The sequence below is a fragment of the Emiliania huxleyi genome (genome assembly GCF_000372725.1).
Source record: "Emiliania huxleyi CCMP1516 unplaced genomic scaffold EMIHUscaffold_34, whole genome shotgun sequence".
NCBI lineage: Eukaryota > Haptophyta > Isochrysidales > Noelaerhabdaceae > Emiliania > Emiliania huxleyi.
Window position 1 is genome coordinate 522,281 of NW_005199443.1, and position 18,061 is coordinate 540,341.

The 18,061-nt window shown below is 63.6% G+C and overlaps 2 protein-coding genes across 2 annotated transcripts; one reads left to right on the plus strand and one right to left on the minus strand.

Annotated features, from left to right (window-relative positions):
• Positions 1-520: 520 nt before the first annotated feature.
• EMIHUDRAFT_450884 (hypothetical protein) lies at positions 521-1,425 on the plus strand (the record flags this gene model as incomplete). Its single annotated transcript, XM_005773370.1, has 4 exons — positions 521-757; positions 832-957; positions 1,172-1,337; positions 1,415-1,425. The coding sequence occupies exons 1-4, from the start codon at positions 734-736 to the stop codon at positions 1,423-1,425; spliced, it is 327 nt and encodes a 108-aa protein (XP_005773427.1). The 5' UTR covers positions 521-733.
• Positions 1,426-10,764: 9,339 nt separating this feature from the next.
• Positions 10,765-14,085, minus strand: EMIHUDRAFT_208084 (hypothetical protein; the record flags this gene model as incomplete). Its single annotated transcript, XM_005773371.1, has 5 exons — positions 10,765-10,836; positions 13,155-13,223; positions 13,415-13,462; positions 13,681-13,803; positions 14,041-14,085. 5 exons carry the CDS (start codon positions 14,083-14,085, stop codon positions 10,765-10,767), a joined length of 357 nt encoding a protein of 118 aa, XP_005773428.1.
• Between the last annotated feature and the right edge of the window lie 3,976 nt (positions 14,086-18,061).

Consider the following 18,061-nt stretch of genomic DNA (forward strand, 5'->3'; position numbering starts at 1 on the left):
CTCGCTCTGACGAGAGGTTTGCTGACTGCAGCGGAGGAGAGGTCTAGCCGAGATGCGGCCGAGATCTAGCCGAGGTCTAGCCGAGGTCTAGCCGAGGAGAGGTCTAGCCGAGATCTGGCCGAGATCTAGCCGAGGTCTAGCCGAGGTCTAGCCGAGGAGAGGTCTAGCCGAGATGCGGCCGAGATCTGGCCGAGGTCTGGCCGAGGTCTGGCCGAGGTCTGGCCGAGATGTGGCCGAGATCTAGCCGAGGTCTAGCCGAGGTCTGGCCGAGGTCTGGCCGAGATGTGGCCGAGGTCTAGCCGAGGTCTAGCCGAGATGCAGCCGAGATCTAGCCGAGGTCTGGCCGAGATCTGGCCGAGGTCTGGCCGAGGTGCAGCCGAGGTGCAGCCGAGGTGCAGCCGAGGTGCAGCCGAGGTCTAGGCGAAAGGTGTGCCGTTCCCTTGCGCTACCTTAGGCGGCGCTCGCCACTTCTCGAGACGCCGAGGCGGCGGCGGTGAGGCGAGCGGCGGAGCAGGCGGCGGCGCTCTCAAAGCTGGAGGACCAGCTGCTGTCTCGGGGGCGGGCGGGCGGCGGCGAGGCTGCCGCCGCCTCCTCCTCCCTCACCCTTGCGTCAGTGCTGCACCAGCTCTCTCCCGCGGCGGCGTCGCAGCGCCAGCCGCCCCCGTCGCCGGGCGGCTCGAGGCTCGACGCCGCTGAAGCTGGCGGCGGCGAGGCGGAGGCGGACGGCGGCGCGATGATGCGGACATTGCTGTCTCAGGTGAGTTCACAGTTCATTCGGGTTAGTTATAGTGAGTGAATAGCTGATTGATGATGCGGGCATTGCTGCCGTAGCGCGAGCGGGCGCGGCGAGAGGCTGAGGCGGCGGCGGCGGAGGCGGGGCGGTTGCGCGAGCAGCTCCGGTCGACGCAGTCGAAGGGGCGGCAGCTGCACAGCGACAACCTCGCGCTGTACGAGAAGGTTCGAAACCCCTAACCCGAACCCGAACCCGAACCCGAACCCTAACCCTAACCCTAACCCTAACCCTAACCCTAGCCCTAACCCTAACCTCGCGCTGTACGAGAAGGTTCGCTTCCTCGAGGCTCTCGGGGGCAAGGCGAGGGGGGCCGGAGGGGCGGGAGCGGGGGGCGGAGGGGGCGGGCCAGGAGCCGGGCTTGCCGCGGCGGCGGAGCAGACATACGGGAGAGAGTACGAGGCCACGATCAGCCCCTTCTCGGCCTTCCAGCGGCGCGAGCGGGCGGCGAGGCTGGCGGAGCTGTCGCCGCCTGAGAAGCTATTGCTCGCCGTGTCGTCGCTGCTCCTCTCCCACCGGCGGGCAAGGCGCGGCCTGCTAGAAGCGGGTCATCTCTCCCCGTGTCTCCCCGTCTCTCCGCCCGTCTCTGCACGACACTGTAGTCCCGCCCTGAGGATGGCGTAGCGACCACGTAGGCTGTACATGTCCCTGCCACTTCCGAGACACTTCCGAGACACTTCCGAGACACTTCCGAGACACGTCCGCGACACTTCCGAGACACTTCCGAGACACTTCCGAGACACTTCCGAGACACGTCCGCGACATTTCCGAGACACGTCCGAGACTGCGTAGGCTCGGCTTGCTCGCGTACATGTCGCTGCTCCACCTGATGGTCTTCGGCACGACAGTGCACCACGCCCTCGTGCACTCGGTGGCTTACCCGAGATTACCCGAGATTACCCGAGATTACCCGAGATTACACGGCAGTGCACTCGGTGGCACAGCGGCACATCAAGCTGTTGGTGTAGTATGGGGTGGTACTTATGAGTGATTAATTGTTGATTAGGTGGCGCAGCGGCACATCAAGCTGTTGGTGTAGTATGGGGTGGTACTTATGAGTGATTAATTGTTGATTAGGTGGCGCAGCGGCACATCGAGCCCGTGCACGCGCCTCACGGGATCGGAGTGCACCCGCAAGAGAGGCTCTAGCGCCGGTAGAGGCCTGGTGAGCTGCCTCCCCCCCCCCCCCCCCCCCCCCCCCCCCCCCCCCCCCCCCCCCCTCCTCCCCCCCCCCCCCCCCCCCCCCCCCCCCCCCCCCCCCCCCCCCCCCCCCCCCCCCCCCCCCCCACCCCCCCCCCCCCCCCCCCCCCCCCCCCCCCCCCCCCCCCCCCCCCCCCCCCCCCCCCCCCCCCCCCCCCCCCCCCCCCCCCCCCCCCCCCCCACCCCCCCCCCCCCCCCCCCCCCCCCCCCCCCCCCCCCCCCCCCCCCCCCCCCCCCCCCCCCCCCCCCCCCCCCCCCCCCCCCCCCCCCCCCCCCCCCCCCCCCCCCCCCCCCCCCCCCCCCCCCCCCCCCCCCCCCCCCCCCCCCCCCCCCCCCCCCCCCCCCCCCCCCCCCCCCCCCCCCCCCCCCCCCCCCCCCTCTCCCCCCCTCCCCCGGCCTGAGCATCGGCGGATGGAAGGCAGCCCCGTGAGTCGAGGGCGGCGCGACCATTGCTGCTCTCCAATGACCAGAGGCCCGGTAACTGCAGATGGTCTCGCCGCCCCGCTCCGCCCCGCCCGCCGCCGCGCCGCGTCGCCGCCCGATGATTAATAAATAATAATTAATACTCGATCATTAATAATGTGTGTGTGTGTGCGTGTGTGTGTGTGTGTTTGTTTGCGCGATGGCAGGGAAGGGCAGGGCAGCCGCGAGCAGCAAGTGGCGTCGGCGACGCGGCGAGGACACGATGGTGAGGCCCTCAGCGCAGCGTGCGCGGCAGCAGCCCCGCCGGCGGCCCCACGCCGCATCAGCGGCGCTCTGAGTGAGTCGTTGGTCGGACTGTGTTTCGCCTTCCCATCAATCAATCAAGTGAGTCAGACTGCGCTGCACAGCCTGCTGAGCACGCTCCCGACGAGCGTCGCGCCCCGCGGGCCCGCCGCAGGCGACGCGGGCGGCGAGCCGATGCGCGTGTCGTAGGCGTAGGCAGCGCTGGCGAAGCGAGGCGGCCGGCGCCGGCCCCCGCAGGCAGGTGTTGAAAGATGGGGCGAGGCGAACGCAGTGGGCGGAGACCGACCGCGCGAGCGAGAGAGAGCACGGCCGCGTACCTTAGCTAAGATACGCGCGCACGGGCGTGGGTGGGAAAAAGGCGGATATTTTGCGGGGTTTGCCGCGAAGCCTGTGGCCCGTTACTTCCTCCCCCTCACAATCTTACCTTATATTTTCCCGTGTCCGGTTTTCCGTTTCGGGCGACGGCACACTCACCGAGCTATCCGGGCGGGGAATCATGTCGGCGAAGGCGGGCTCTGGCATCTCGGTGATGCGCTCCGATCTCGACGCGTCGACCTCGACGGAGGTGGACGCGCACGAGGCGCAGTGGCGGGCCGGCGTCAACCGCCAAGCGCGTCCAGACGCCGCTTCGCAAAGACGGGCGGCGTCATTGGCTGCTGCAGCCAGAGTAATGCTCTTCGACGTCGAAGCAGCAGACCGTATGGGCAGGATCATCAACTCGCTCAGTTAAAATTTGGGTCACGACGAAGCAGCAATCAGGTCGGCAGCTGCTATCGTTTAAGTCGACAGTGGCAACGGTGTTTGACACTGTTGATGAGTGCAACTGTGGCGTGCTTGCCACCCAAGCGAGTGTAGGCCCGACTCGCGTCGGGTGCTATTTCCTCATCGTCATCGCTACGGCGGGGGCGGGGGGGTTTTACCGGAGCACCGGACTACTCGCTGGGATAGTTGCGAGATCGGTCGATAATCACGATCGGTCTCTCGGGCGCATGGTCGTGCGACGTCAGCGACTCAACCGCCAGTTGCCATCCCTTACCTTTGAGGTGATTCGAGGAGGTCTATGCGTGGGGTTCAGCTGAGCTTAGGCCGTTCCGGGCATCGACCTTCCATCATACTACCTCAAAGGTCGAGCGTGGGGAGGCTCAGCAGCCCACCACAGGGAGGTTTCGTCAGTCTCGGCGTCGCATCTGCCGCGCCGAGATTCGACGGACCGAAGGGGTGTAGAGGCTAGCGCTCTCGGTCGAGAGAAGCGCATTACTCAAGACAATGATTACTACATCATGCACGACCTCGAGCGTGCAACGCCGCACAGTGCTCAGGGTTCGAGCAGGTGCAGGCGAGTGGAGGGGCCCCTGGCAGAGGAGGCGTGAATCCTTTAGGATTCTCGCCCGCTCTGCTGAGGGGAGGGGACGGTCGACTGGGCCGGTCGCTCGACCCGATTCTACTCTACTCTCAGTCTACCATTCATGGACAATAGTGTCTGTGACGGCGGTCACATTCACAGCGAGGTCAGTTCACAGCCGAGCAATCGATCCTGACACGCTCCACTTTCAGGGCTCGCCGCGGCTCGAGCAAGGTCAATGGCGATCGGCATCTTGCCAGCTGTGGCTTGCCCGTCTACCGCTACCGCGCCTTCAGATACAGTCGCCCCTCCCGCCCACGCCGGCGACTGCCTGAGGTGCAGTTGACATCTGGATGACTGCGCATAATGGGGTTGACCCGCCGCGCAGCAACCCGATGTTCACGATTTAGGTTTCCGTCGAGTGACGAGTCTCGTCCGAGACGTCTAGTCTCATCCCGCCTCGTGGCATACCTGTTCTAGTGTGTCATGGGTGTCCCAGTGGTGTTCTCGTGTGTGGGGGAGGCTCAGCAGCCCACCACAGGGAGGTTTCGTCAGTCTCGGCGTCGCATCTGCCGCGCCGAGATTCGACGGACCGAAGGGGTGTAGAGGCTAGCGCTCTCGGTCGAGAGAAGCGCATTACTCAAGACAATGATTACTACATCATGCACGACCTCGAGCGTGCAACGCCGCACAGTGCTCAGGGTTCGAGCAGGTGCAGGCGAGTGGAGGGGCCCCTGGCAGAGACTGTGGCACAGCTCGCGTTACAAACCTTGATTTTGACCATTGCGCGAAAAAGGTACATCTCGGTGCCTTCCAGAGGCAGCTGCGACCCCGCCGAGTAGACGGCGACACACAGCAGGGGGCGCGGTGTGACTCCGTCCACTTCGGTGGGTCGCAGCTGCCTCTGCGCGTCCTGGGTATGTACCTTTGTCGCGCGCCAGAGACGACTCGACGCCGCTGAGATCGGAGATCAAGCTCTGACAGGTCGCACGTCGCTCCTTTGACGCCGACGTGACTCACCCGTGCAGATCACATCATGACACGGTCTCGATGCGCTCGGTACGACGCCTGCGACCCGTCTCGGGTCAGGTGGCACGACGCTCATCGCGCCTGCCAGCGCTGCCGTGCAGGCTGCCACGACAAGGTCGAGCACGCTTCTATACGCTCGCCGAGCCTTCTTTTTCATCCCATTAGGCAGCCTGGGAACGGTGGCGGCCAGAGGCAAAGCCTACGAGGGGTGGTGGAACCACATGTCACGGCCACCGCCGGCTCGACCCCACGATAGCCTCCGAAGGCTGACTTTGAGGCACCATCATCGGACGATGTCGACGAGTTGGGTCGCTCTCGCGGTAGCCAGATGACCTCCCATGCTAGTACCATCGGCTAGGGCCGCAGGAAGCGCGGGGGAGGGCGCTGGGAGCAACACGGAGCTCCGTTGGACGTTTTCAAGATTAGCGTGTCAGAGTGAAATGGAACTAGCCTACCGGCACTCCGCAACAACGCCATGTCCGCGCAAGCGCGCGCGCCGGGGCCGAGCTTCCCTGGTCCCGAGTCCCTCTTTGGCGCGCCGGCCACCCTGCCAGTGCGGCACACCGTCAGCAATGACTCTGACTTCCTGTCGATCCTGCTGGAGGAGTTCGATCGCGACGCCTTTGAGATCGCACTGCTTCCTCACGTCGCGCTCACCTGCAAGAGGGCGCTCGCATGCACGTGCTATGCGCTGCGCGAGCGCCTCACCCCGCACCTGCGTGCCGCCACCCTCTCCGTCCGGCGGGGCGACGCCATCTGGAGCAACGCGCTCTTTGTAGCCAGGCTGCCCGGTCTCACGGACCTACGGGTGGAGGGCGAGACGTGCCTGCCCTCGATGGACCTGGCGCGGTACAGGCGGCTGGACGCGCTGCAAGTCGGCTCGCTCGGCCCGCCCGCGGCCCTCTTCTTTGGCGCCGCCATCGCCACATCCAACGCACGGCTGCGGCTCTCCGATGGCAGTACGATTCGGAACATCGCAGCTTTGCGATCGAGCCCCAGCCCCAACAAGGCGGAAAACGAGGCATCCGACGCCGACCGCGCCGCGCTGCTCGGCGCGTTGGCGTCAAACCAGCACGTGCTTTTCAGCGCCCTTGACGCTCTGTCGTACGCGAGAGCGGCGCTGGGGGCGGACCGCGAGGTGGTGCTGGCCGCTGTGCAGGAGGACGGCAGGGCGCTGCGGTACGCCTCGGAGGAGCTGACGGCGGACCGAGAGATCGTGCTGGCCTCCGTGAAGCAGAGCGGCGGGGCGCTGCAGTACGCGTCCGAGGAGCGGAAGGCGGACCGCGAAATCGTGCTGGCCGCCGTGAAGCAGGACGGCAAGGCGCTGGGATACGCCTCGCAGGAGCTGAGGTCGGAACGCGAGATCTTGCTGGTCACCGTGAAGCAGGACGGTTCGGCGCTGCACTTCGCCTCGCAGGAGCTCAAGGCGGACCGCGAGGTGGTGCTAGCCGCCGTGCAGCAGGACGGTTGGGCGCTGCAGTGCGCCTCGGCGGAGCTCAAGGCGGAGCGCGAGATCGTGCTGGCCGCCGTGCAGCAGAACGGCTGGGCGCTGGAGTGAGACTTTGTCCCAATCACGGCCGAGACCGCCTCCTGCAACTCTTTTGGGTATCGCTGCTTCACTCGCCCCTCCTGTGGATAGGGTGGGATGCTCTTTCACCGCGCTGAGGTCGCCTCCGCATTGCCACCGTGCAAATGGCGATATCTTCATACGTGAATATGTGGTTAGGCAATCCACTTTGGCCTTTTCTTCGCGATGGTCATCTACTTCATTTTTATCTACGCCGCGGTCCGCGTCACAATCGCGCGATTCAGCAACCTCGCGGAGGCAGAGGCGGCGGAGGCCAATGGCGACGAACCGAAGTCGGCTGTGCAGAGGCAGCTCAAGCCAGCTCAGCCCTGGTTGTGGAACGCGACTCAGCTCAGCGTCCGCCTGCGGGTAGGCGCACACTTCGGCGGGTGCGCATGTTCCGCGCATGCCTCATCAGCTACGTCGAGAGCGACGAGGGAGGCGACCGCGCGCTCAGCCAGGCCCTCGGCCCAGCAGCGTATTGTGAGGAGCATAAGGCACGTCTTCACCGATGGGCGAGCGTTGGACAGGCGCCGGAACGGGTGCGTGAGCAAATCGCGAGCGGGCACTTCTTCGTCTCGTGCTTCGCCGAGCACACTTCGCTGCCCCATTTTGAGCATTTGATCGACTTTCCGCTCCTGTCATGGGTGATCCCATGCACGCCCCGGACGCCCCGACCCGGTGCCACCTCCACAGTTTCACGCCTCTACGTAGGGGCTCATTCTCGCGTACGAGCTGCTCGAGGCCATCGGCGAGTCGTTCGTCTGCGTCGGTGAAAAGGCGGTCGTGTGGACTGTGCAGGGCGTCTTTGTTGCTGTCACCGTTTACCTAACGTTGCGCACCGTCCTCTTCCGCTGCCGCCTCGAAAGCAGCTTCGCCACCGATGGGCTCACGTCCGGCCCTGGGGCAAGTCACAGAATCAGCATTCGTGGCTCCTTGCGCCGAGGAAAGGACGGCAGCCGAGCGGACGTCAACGAGCCTAGTGGTGCGATGCCTGCCGTGGTGGTGACGAGGAGCCGCCAGCGCGCTCTCTGGCCGCTGCCATGGTTGGACGCGCTCCTCTCGCCCATCTGCGGGCCGGGCATCCTCGGAGACCTCAGCGGCGCGGCGCCCCTCTTTCATTAGTGGTGCCCTCATCCGTCGCGCTGTGAATAGGCTTCTTGCCGTGGCAAGCATGCCTAGGAGGCAAGCCGGGCGAGACGCGCGCGTTGCATTGTATGCAGGCCATGTTGTTCCAGCATTTCTTCTACCTTGGCTGCCAGCTCGCGGACGATCGCAAGTCGTGGGTCTTCTCTGGCGTCAAGGAGGAGCCGTACGAGGCGGTACGCTGCCTCGTGACGGCCGTGCTGCTGATCTATTGGGCGAACTACCGAGAGATGGACCAGAGAGTGGGACGAGAGCTAGCACACCCTTGCAGATGGCCAGCTTGGGCACCGTTACCGTTGCTCCTCCTCCAACAGGTCGATGGCATGCCGTGACGTGACACCATAGGCCGCCTTCCTCCTTCCACGGCTGCTCGAGGTCTTCTCGCTGCCGCCATGGATCTCGGATGAGGAGGAAAGGCTGGCGATGCGAGTCGCTGCGAGTTACCCGGTGTGCCGCCGCCTTCCCCCACGGCGCCGTCTCGTTACACTTGAGCAGACCGACTTCTGTCCTCGGCCCTTCTCAGAAGGGCTACCCGGCCAACTGCTTCTTTCGGCGCGCGCCCAGCCGCTCGGCGCATTTGGGGGGATCCAAGGGGTCGGTCACGGGCGGTCGCGGCGAGCAATCAGTCGGGGGCGCGCTGCATATCACAGTTGCTATTTGTCAGCCATGTCTTCGTTCTCAAGGGGCTCCTTTGTTGATAGGCGGAGCCACGACTTCTCCGACGGCCTCGCACACGACTACGCGTGCCGAGTTCCTTGGCAGCCGCTCCTTTCGGTTTGCGTTCCGCCCCTCGACTTCGCTCCCACAATCGTGTATAGTGATTTGCCGTCTTGACGCATGGCTGTTGTACCTTAGGCGCCCGCCGATACCGGGCGACCGACCGTGGAATCCCAACTGGGAAAAGGCTTCATCACCCAGAGGACCCTCCATGTCGTTGGCGCCCACCTTGAGCTCAACTGACGAGCTCGAGCTCGACGGCAGACCGACGCTCGATCTCGATCTCGAATGACCACGCCGAATAGGTTGTTTGAACCTCAACCTCTCATAGACGAGCACGCAGCGCCATCCGCCATATGAGAGGTAATTTCTTCTCAATAAGGTAAGGCAGGTGGTCCACGGAACGCTTCCATGGCGACTACCCGACGGCGCATTCGTCTTAGTTGTCTCGCCGACACACGAGGTAACAAGGTCTGTCTGTGAAGCTGAAGGGATTGCGAGTTGGTGAGCTGTCCGCTGAGTCGGTGTGTGTGACTACAGTGGGGCAACGCCTCGTGACTCCACGTCTAAAAGACAGGAGACCCCGCGCCCGCGGGGACGGCTCGACGGAGTAGAGAGCTCGTTAGCGAGCCAGTCCCCTCTCCCGGGTGTATATAATACTTTACGTGCCCGCGTTGCCGCGACCATACGGCTCTATAAATTAGTCTATATTGCTTTCTATATTTTTGGCCAACTTGCTCCAGTGAGACCTCCATGCCCACATACATGCCCCCCCCCCCCCCCTCTCTTACCCACCACCACCACCCGCCCTGGCATGTCTCACTCTCAGCCTGCACCAACTCTCACCCCCGTAACCAGTACACCCATGCTCGGCTGTCTCCCTCCTCTTCGAAGGGGGGCGCCACAACCCTGTCTACACAGCCGTAGACCGAAGAGACGGCCCCACGCGGCGCGGGTTCCGACTCCTTACAGGTAGGGGACCGCCCCCTCCGCCGCGCTGCCCGCCGCTACAACGCGAGAGCGGCGATCCCTTCCGCCGCGCTCATCCCTGCCCGCCGGAGCATGCCTGGCGCCGTATCTCGCGCTCTCGCCTGCTCACGCGCACTGGTGTGAGTGCACACGCCCTTCACAACATGCGCCCCCCCCCCCCCCCTTTCTGTCGCGCTCTCATCTCCGGGGCGAGAGAGAGAGAGAGAGAGAGAGAGAGAGAGAGAGCCAGAGAGAGAGAGAGAGAGAGGGAGAGAGAGAGAGAGAGAGAGAGAGAGAGAGAGAGAGAGAGAGAGAGAGAGAGAGAGAGAGAGAGAGAGAGAGAGAGAGTTCGCACCCCAAACCCACATTGGGCCCCTACCTTCGTCTCACTGCTCGGTCGCCTGGCGTCGGTGATGGGTGTCGCCTCTGTAGGGGCGTACGTATACTACTACTTCCTCCTCCTCCTCCCCCTCCCCCTCCTACTCCTCACTACTCCTCCCCCTCCTCCTCCCCTCGCCTCCGATTCGACGTCGCTTCTCTCCGAGTCCGCGTCGCTCCCGCGATCGGCAGCGCCTAGACACATCCAGAAGGGTCCCAGAAGGGTCCTGGAAGGCTCCCAGAGCGCTCCTCCAAAGTGGCACGCGCCGCCCCCGCCGCCAAACGAGTTCTGGAACGCGCGGTTCACGAGGACGCGACTGCACACAAAAGTCGCACGCGTTAGGACGGGCACCACGGCGGCAGGAGCGACGTGGGCGAGCGAAGCCGCGCCCCGCCGGCGCCCCGCCGCGCGCCCGCCCGCCCGACGCTGGCGGCGCGCTGCCGCCTATTCACAGCGTCCTCCTCCTTCACAGCTGTCTGCTTCCCCGCCGCCGCTGGCGGCGCGCTGCCGCCTCCTCCGCCGCCACCGCCGCCGCCAACGCTGCTGCTGCTGCTGCCACCGCCTCCGCCTCCGCCTCCGCCGCCTCCACCGCCGCCTCCGCCTCCGCCGCCGCCGCGCAGACGTGCGGGGGAGGGGACGGGCGCCACGGGAAGCTGCGTCCGCCTAGCCCGATATCGGATGGGGCTCGTGTGCGTGCGTGTGTGTGTGTGTGTGTGTGTGTGTGTGTGTGTGTGTGTGTGTGTGTGTGTGTGTGTGTGTGTGTGTGTGTGTGTGTGTGTGTGAGAAAGAGAGAGTTGGAGGGGGGGAGGGGAGGCTGCGGCGAGATACGCCCGCGTGCGATGCTGCCGTCTCGCTTCAATCTCGCTTCAATCTCGCTTCAATCTCGGCACATCTCGGCTCTACCTCCGCGCGATGCTGCCGTCGAAGGACACCGAGCGCGAGAACTGGACGGAGGAGGAGGAGTCTGGCTCCTGCATACCGATTCATTAATAAGTAATGTTAATTATTAGAGGAATACGTCATTTATAATTAGTGCAAACTGTTAGAGGAGGCGGAGTCTGGCTCCTGCATACCGATTCATTCATAGCTAATGTCAATTATGAGAGGAGGAGGACTCATTTATAATTAATGCAAACTGTTCGAGGAGGAGGAGGCTGGCTCCTGCATACCGATTCAATCATAGCTACTGTCAATTATTAGAGGAGGAATAATTCATTTATAATTAATGCAAACTGTTAGAGGAGGAGGTGCCTGGCTCCTGCGTCAAGATCACGCCGGGATAAGGGCGGGGAGATGTGGGGAGATGTGGTGTGGTGCAGCGTATTCAAGGCACCGCGTGAGTACGAGGGGGTGCGAGCACAACACGCGGATACGGCAAAAGAATCCGTGCCCTCTCTGGCGCTAGTTTGGAGTACCAGAAGGCGTATTCCGCGTCTAGGGTTGGGTGCCGAGCACGTGGGGCACGAGATATGGGGAGATATGGGGAGATACGGCGCGAGATGGGGGGATACGGGGAGATATGGGGAGATCTTCCGCTTCTAGGGTGGAGGGCCACGCGGCGGGGGCGAGATACGGGGAGATACGGGGAGATATGGGGAGATCTTCCGCTTCTAGGGTGGAGGGCCACGCGGCGGGGGCGAGATACGGGGAGATATGGGGAGATATGGGGAGATCTTCTGCTTCTAGGGTGGAGGGCCACGCGGCGGGGGCGAGATACGGGGAGATACGGGGAGATATGGGGAGATATCGCTTCTAGGGCCCGGCTCCGATAGAGGCTCGTCCTCGGACAGGGCGGCGAGATATGGGGAGATACGGGGAGATATGGGGAGATATCGCTTCTAGGGCCCGGCTCCGACAGAGGCTCGTCCTCGGACAGGGCGGCGAGATATGGGGAGATACGGGGAGATATGGGGAGATATCGCTTCTAGGGCCCGGCTCCGACAGAGGCTCGTCCTCGGACAGGGCGGCGAGATATGGGGAGATACGGGGAGATATGGGGAGATATCGCTTCTAGGGCCCGGCTCCGACAGAGGCTCGTCCTCGGACAGGGCGGCGAGATATGGGGAGATACGGGGAGATATGGGGAGATATCGCTTCTAGGGCCCGGCTCCGATAGAGGCTCGTCCTCGGACAGGGCGGCGAGATATGGGGAGATACGGGGAGATACAGGGAGATATCCCGCTTCTAGGGTCCGGCTCCGACAGAGGCTCGTCCTCGGACAGGGCGGCGAGATATGGGGAGATACGGGGAGATATGGGGAGATATCGCTTCTAGGGCCCGGCTCCGACAGAGGCTCGTCCTCGGACAGGGCGGCGAGATATGGGGGGATACGGGGAGATATGGGGAGATATCGCTTCTAGGGCCCGGCTCCGACAGAGGCTCGTCCTCGGACAGGGCGGCGAGATATGGGGAGATACGGGGAGATATGGGGAGATATCGCTTCTAGGGCCCGGCTCCGACAGAGGCTCGTCCTCGGACAGGGCGGCGAGATATGGGGAGATACGGGGAGATATGGGGAGATATCGCTTCTAGGGTCCGGCTCCGACAGAGGCTCGTCCTCGGACAGGGCGGCGAGATATGGGGAGATACGGGGAGATATGGGGAGATATCGCTTCTAGGGCCCGGCTCCGACAGAGGCTCGTCCTCGGACAGGGCGGCGAGATATGGGGAGATACGGGGAGATATGGGGAGATATCGCTTCTAGGGCCCGGCTCCGACAGAGGCTCGTCCTCGGACAGGGCGGCGAGATATGGGGAGATACGGGGAGATATGGGGAGATATCGCTTCTAGGGCCCGGCTCCGACAGAGGTTCGTCCTCGGACAGGGCGGCGAGATATGGGGAGATACGGGGAGATATGGGGAGATATCGCTTCTAGGGCCCGGCTCCGACAGAGGCTCGTCCTCGGACAGGGCGGCGAGATATGGGGAGATACGGGGAGATACAGGGAGATATCGCTTCTAGGGCCCGGCTCCGATAGAGGTTCGTCCTCGGACAGGGCGGCGAGATATGGGGAGATACGGGGAGATATGGGGAGATATCGCTTCTAGGGCCCGGCTCCGATAGAGGTTCGTCCTCGGACAGGGCGGCGAGGGTGTTGTACGAGCGGTTCCTGAATGCGAGGCCACGGATAGTGAAACGGATGAGGTGACTGATTCAGAATGAGTGATTCACTAAATGGTGTTTCCTCCGTGCCACAAATCATTAACTGATAGCATGAGTATTCGATTCCTCCTCTCAACTAGTGTTGTTCCTCCGTGGCGGCGTGCCGGGCGAGACGGGCGTCTGTACCACGGGCGCCGCCTTGCACACGCCTCGCTCTCGCAGCGAGTCAAAGGTGGCCCACATGTCGGTCATCGCCTGGGGAGGGTTTAGAGAGCACTAACCATTCGTCGCTGGTTTTGCGAGTCGAGGGTGCCCACGGTTGGGTCATGTGAAGAGAGACACCGCCCAATGAGACAGCTGTGTGGGCATGAAAGCTACGGTGCAATGGTAGAACGATCGCCTGCGATGCTCCGCGCGGCAGCGAGGCGAGCTCGGGCAGGCCGTACCTCCGCCGCGCGTACCGCTCTCGCAGCGCTCTCCGCGCGCCAGACCGCCTGTGAGAGCGAGGCGGTGAGCGGCGGTGGCGGCAGGCAAGGAGGCGAAGCGGCGGACGAGAGGTGGCGGGAGTGGCAATCGGCGGCGGCGGGCGGAGGCGGCGGCGGGTGGTGGCGGTGGCGATGGAGGCGGCGGCGCGGATGGATATGGCAGCCGGGGCGGCGGTGGTGGCGACGGTGCCGCGACCGCGCCTGCACCGCGTGAAGACGGCATGCACCGCCACGCCGACGACAAAGGTGACGACGGCGACCGAGGCGTGGGCCAGCTCTCCTCGCGGCGCCTCGGAGGCGGACGCGTCGTCGTCCATGCCCACGGCCCAACCAGCGCCGCCGCACTTGCACTAAAAAGAAGAAAACGTTGGCGCATTATTCCTTTCCCGAAGGGCTTCATCTTCACCTCTCGCATTCGTCATCCACCGGTGTGGAGGGCAGAAAAAGTATTCGCAACATATCCCAAAAGAAGAAAAAGTACACTCGAGAAGAAGGATGAGGGATTGTGGCTCATGCACCCCTTCCCCTTCAAGAGGACAAGGACGCACACTAAAGGCTTTCTGAGCGTCTTTTAACTAACTTTCCACGTTGCCGGGTGAAGGAGACTCAGTAACGATGTGTATGATGCCCATGTGTCATCCGGGTGGCGGGTGCTTCCACAACTTGGACTCCCCTGTGGCGCCCTAGGGATGCTGCAAACTGCGCTGGCAAGCACAAGTAATGACCTCACTCAGTCCCGGAGACGTGATGCGCGAGGTCTGAGGACCTCTGCGGCGTGAGGACCTCTGACTGGTGTGAGGACCTCCGGAGAACGACCTATGGGGGCTCTACATAAGTGCGACTACACTCCGAGAGCTCGGCTCGCCAGCTCACCAGAATGATCTCACGCACAACAAATCAGCTCTTTGATCGACTCAATAAAGAATAATGATAATAGAGGTCTCATTGTCGGAGGCATCGGCCATCGCAGAGGTCCTCACCCGCGAGGTCCTCACGCCTGTGAGAGGTCCTCACGGCGCAGTTCATGGGCGATTCGCCGCAGCAAGGTAGCTCGCCCCTACTTAGCAACGCCGGCCCGCGTTGCATCCCCCCCTCGCCTTCCTTGTTTTCCCTTTGTCAGTCCGACCCGCGGCTGCTTCGTTCGAGTAGCCAACATAGCCCGCCAGGCTTCCGCCACCGCCCAACCAATGGCGAGTAGACAGGTATGTATGTACACCATGGGAAGGTGATTTGGGAGGGAAGGTGAGAGTGCGATGTGGTACGTCGTGATTTCTTTTTTCGTCTTGTTGCTGCCAGCTGGACAGCTGTGTGTCGTCGCTGTGTCGGCTGGATGCTCGCACAGTCTCGCCATCACAGCCGATGGCGGTGTCTGGAGCCCTGGGGCTATGGTGACGATGGCAAGGAAGGCAAGCTGGCGGCCATGGCGACGGCAGACCCACCAGCTGCTGCCCAAGAAGGTCGAGGGCTCGAGGCCTTTGCTGGCCAGCGCGTCGTCGCTAGGATTCCTATGTGTCGGCAGCGGACATCAGACGACCACAGCCTCGCCGAAGAAAAAAGGAGACGACCAAGAAAAAAGAAGGAAACGAATTACCCTTATCTCGTTGGCACGAAATCTTTTCTCATTATTCCGGCGTGATGGTTGTGGACTTGGCACTAAAAAGAAAACGTGAAACGCGCGAAGCGACTCTTTTCTTCACAATGGGATGTGGTGCCACTAACGAGAGAGACAGGACACTCAAGATATATACGCACGCGCGGCGCCACATGAGAAACCCTCTCGACAGTACTCGAGTAGCCACGCACCGTCAGCAGCAGCGGGCGTGAGTCACAGAATCTGCAAAACCCTTGCCCTCCTTCCTCCAGCATGTGCCGCGATGGGCTCCAGCGCTGGTTCATCTGCCGCTCAAAAATCTCACCCGAGCGAACGGCGTCAATCATCAACCGCGAGGATTGGGACCTTGAAATCCACGACCGCAAGCAAACGCGCAGAGCATTGAGCAACACACCTCGGGTATTGAACCTCTTGGCCATTGCCGAGCCACAATTGGCGTTGATCAGGAACTCTCATGTAGAGTACTCGGTTCTGCTACAAGAAAGCAGGCTCGCCCTACACAGAGAAATTCTGAGGTAGAGGAGCAGGAGTTTTGCAAAATGTGTGTCAGCCTGCTGTGCCTTTTTCACTCCTGCTCCCTGGCAGCTAGCGCAAGACCTTTGGCCGCTGGCTCGGCGCGGCGGGCGTCGGGCCGGGCTGCGAGCCGCACACCAGGCTGCGCCACCTGGGGATCCGGCGCGACCCGATCGCGATGATCGGCGACTCGGTGGTCAACTCGACCACCCTCTTGGCGTGTCGCGTGTCGTACAAAAAGTACACTCGAATGGCGCCTCACTGACCGTCACCTCAGGGCCCTCCGGCCCGCGAGTGTGGGCGGCGCGTGAGCGTTTTCCCTTTACGTGTTACTTAGAAACAGTCAGACCATGTGGGCTCAAGGCCAGAAAAGGACGGAGCTACTTGCGCTCCCAGAACAGCGGCTGGAACATTAGGGCGTGGTGCTTGTCCTCTGGGCCCTCGTGGTGCTCGATGTTGCACGTGAGGAAGTTGAATTCGCTGGTCATTAATCGGAGCTGCACGCGGAGCATGCTCCAAAGCGGGAAATCGCCCGGCTTGGCATCGTCAGGGTGAAGGTCAAACACCGTGTCGTCGTCGAGCCACTTGTCGATGTCGGCTGGACAGGTCAGACGCTCAAACATGGCATCGAGAGGAGTTCGGGGGTCGAAGACTTGCGCGTGGAGCGCTGGACGATCCTCGGCCGTCGTGATTCTGCGCTGGAAGAGCTTCAAGAGCACCATGAGGAGGCCAGTGGTGAACTTGGCGAAGGGCATGATCTCGAAGCCGGGCTCCTCACCGTAGAACATGCAGATGCCCTCGGGGTAGCCGTCAGCGGGCTCTGGTGACAGGCCGAAGAAGCGGGCCAGCTCGTAGTCGATATCCCGGCCGTCACTGCACCAGTACATCGGCCAGAAGCACGACTTGTGGACGAATCGCATGTGCCACAGCACGTTCGCGAGCTGCTCGGGCGTCGCACAGATGCGATCGATGGTGCGCCGGAAGTCGACGCACAGAGCACGCCCCGTGTGCCAAGCGGCCGGCTCGGTGTGGGAGGCGCAGAGCACTAGCAGCTCAGTGGGCCACTCGCCGAGCATTGCACGAGTGCAACAGGTGGGTGCAACTGGCGCCCAGAACTTGCGTTTTGAAGAATTTTAGCAGGACCGAGGTGGCCTTTCGGCTCCATTCGCACAGCGGTGCCCCACGCGGCGCGTAGGGCGAGGATGAGGCGCTGAAGTACACACTTTTACAACAAAAGGCGGTCGCACGACACGATTCACGCGACAGGAGAGAGAGAGAGAGAGAGAGAGAGAAAACCGCCAATGGCCGTTATCCGTTAGTGCGGACGTCGCCGCGGCTCGCCTCTGCCGCGGCGGCTGCTGCGCGCACGCGGCGGCGCCGCTCTCTCGCGAGACGGCTGGCGACGCGGCTCGCCGCCGACGTACGGTGCGCTCGTCCGACGGTCCGCAGCGTGGCGTGCGCGGCGCTGAGCGCCGCTCTGCGAGCGCCTCTGCGCCTGCACTGCCTGTCTCTGTTGCTGTTGGTGGTGGTGGTGCTGCTGCTGCTGGTGCCGATGCTGCTGCTGGCGCGGCGCGGCTGTGCGACTGGGCTCGACGCGCGCGTCGCGAGCGTCTGACGCGGCGGGCGGCGTCGGGCAGGTGCGCTTCTCTCTCGGGTGGTGGTGGTGGTGCTGCTGCTGCTGCTGGTGGTGCAGATGCTGCTGCTGGTGCGGCGCGGCTCTCCGACGCGACTCGATGCGCGCGTCGCAGCTATCTGACGCGGCGGGCGGCGTCGCGGGCGGCAGCGGTGGCGGCTCGCGGGTGGAGGTGGAGGCTGGTGGCTGTGGTGGACCTTGAGTTTATTTCATGGTCGTGTACGGGGACCGGGGGGTCAACCGGGAGGCAGGGGGTTCAACCAGGCGACGGAGGACCGTGGGCCATCGCGGGGACCGTTCGCCCGGAGGGCGTACTGGGCTGATCCGGATGGTCTTCACGCCGGTGGGTGGCACCGAGGCGTATTGGACGCTCAGCTCTACCTTAAGCTCCTGAGGGGCGCGTGGTTGTAACCACGTAGTATGACTACAACCCACCACAGACACCCTCCCCCACTCCTCACGTGTGTTCACACCCTCACCCTCTCCTCTCTCCTCTCTCTCTCTCTCTCTCTCCTCTCTCTCCTCTTGTCTGTGCTGTCTGCCTGACTCAGGCACTCAATCTGCCGATGCGTGATTGTGTGTGGGCTGCTCCGAGGGGGCCCTCTGTGCGATCCGACGGGTAGGGGGGCTGTGCCCGGGCGGTGTCCGGTGTGGAGTCCCCTTCTGATCCCGCCTGGGATGTTGGGTGTGAGGTTGTGGCGGCTTCGATCCCAAGGGGGGGAGCTGATCCCACTCAATAACCAACTCTCAGGGGCAGTAGGTGGGCGAGCTTCAGGCACGCTCATCTCGATCGTCAAGACGTTGCTACGCGCGGTCTTCCGCGGGGGGAGCTGCGTCGACGGGTGCGGGA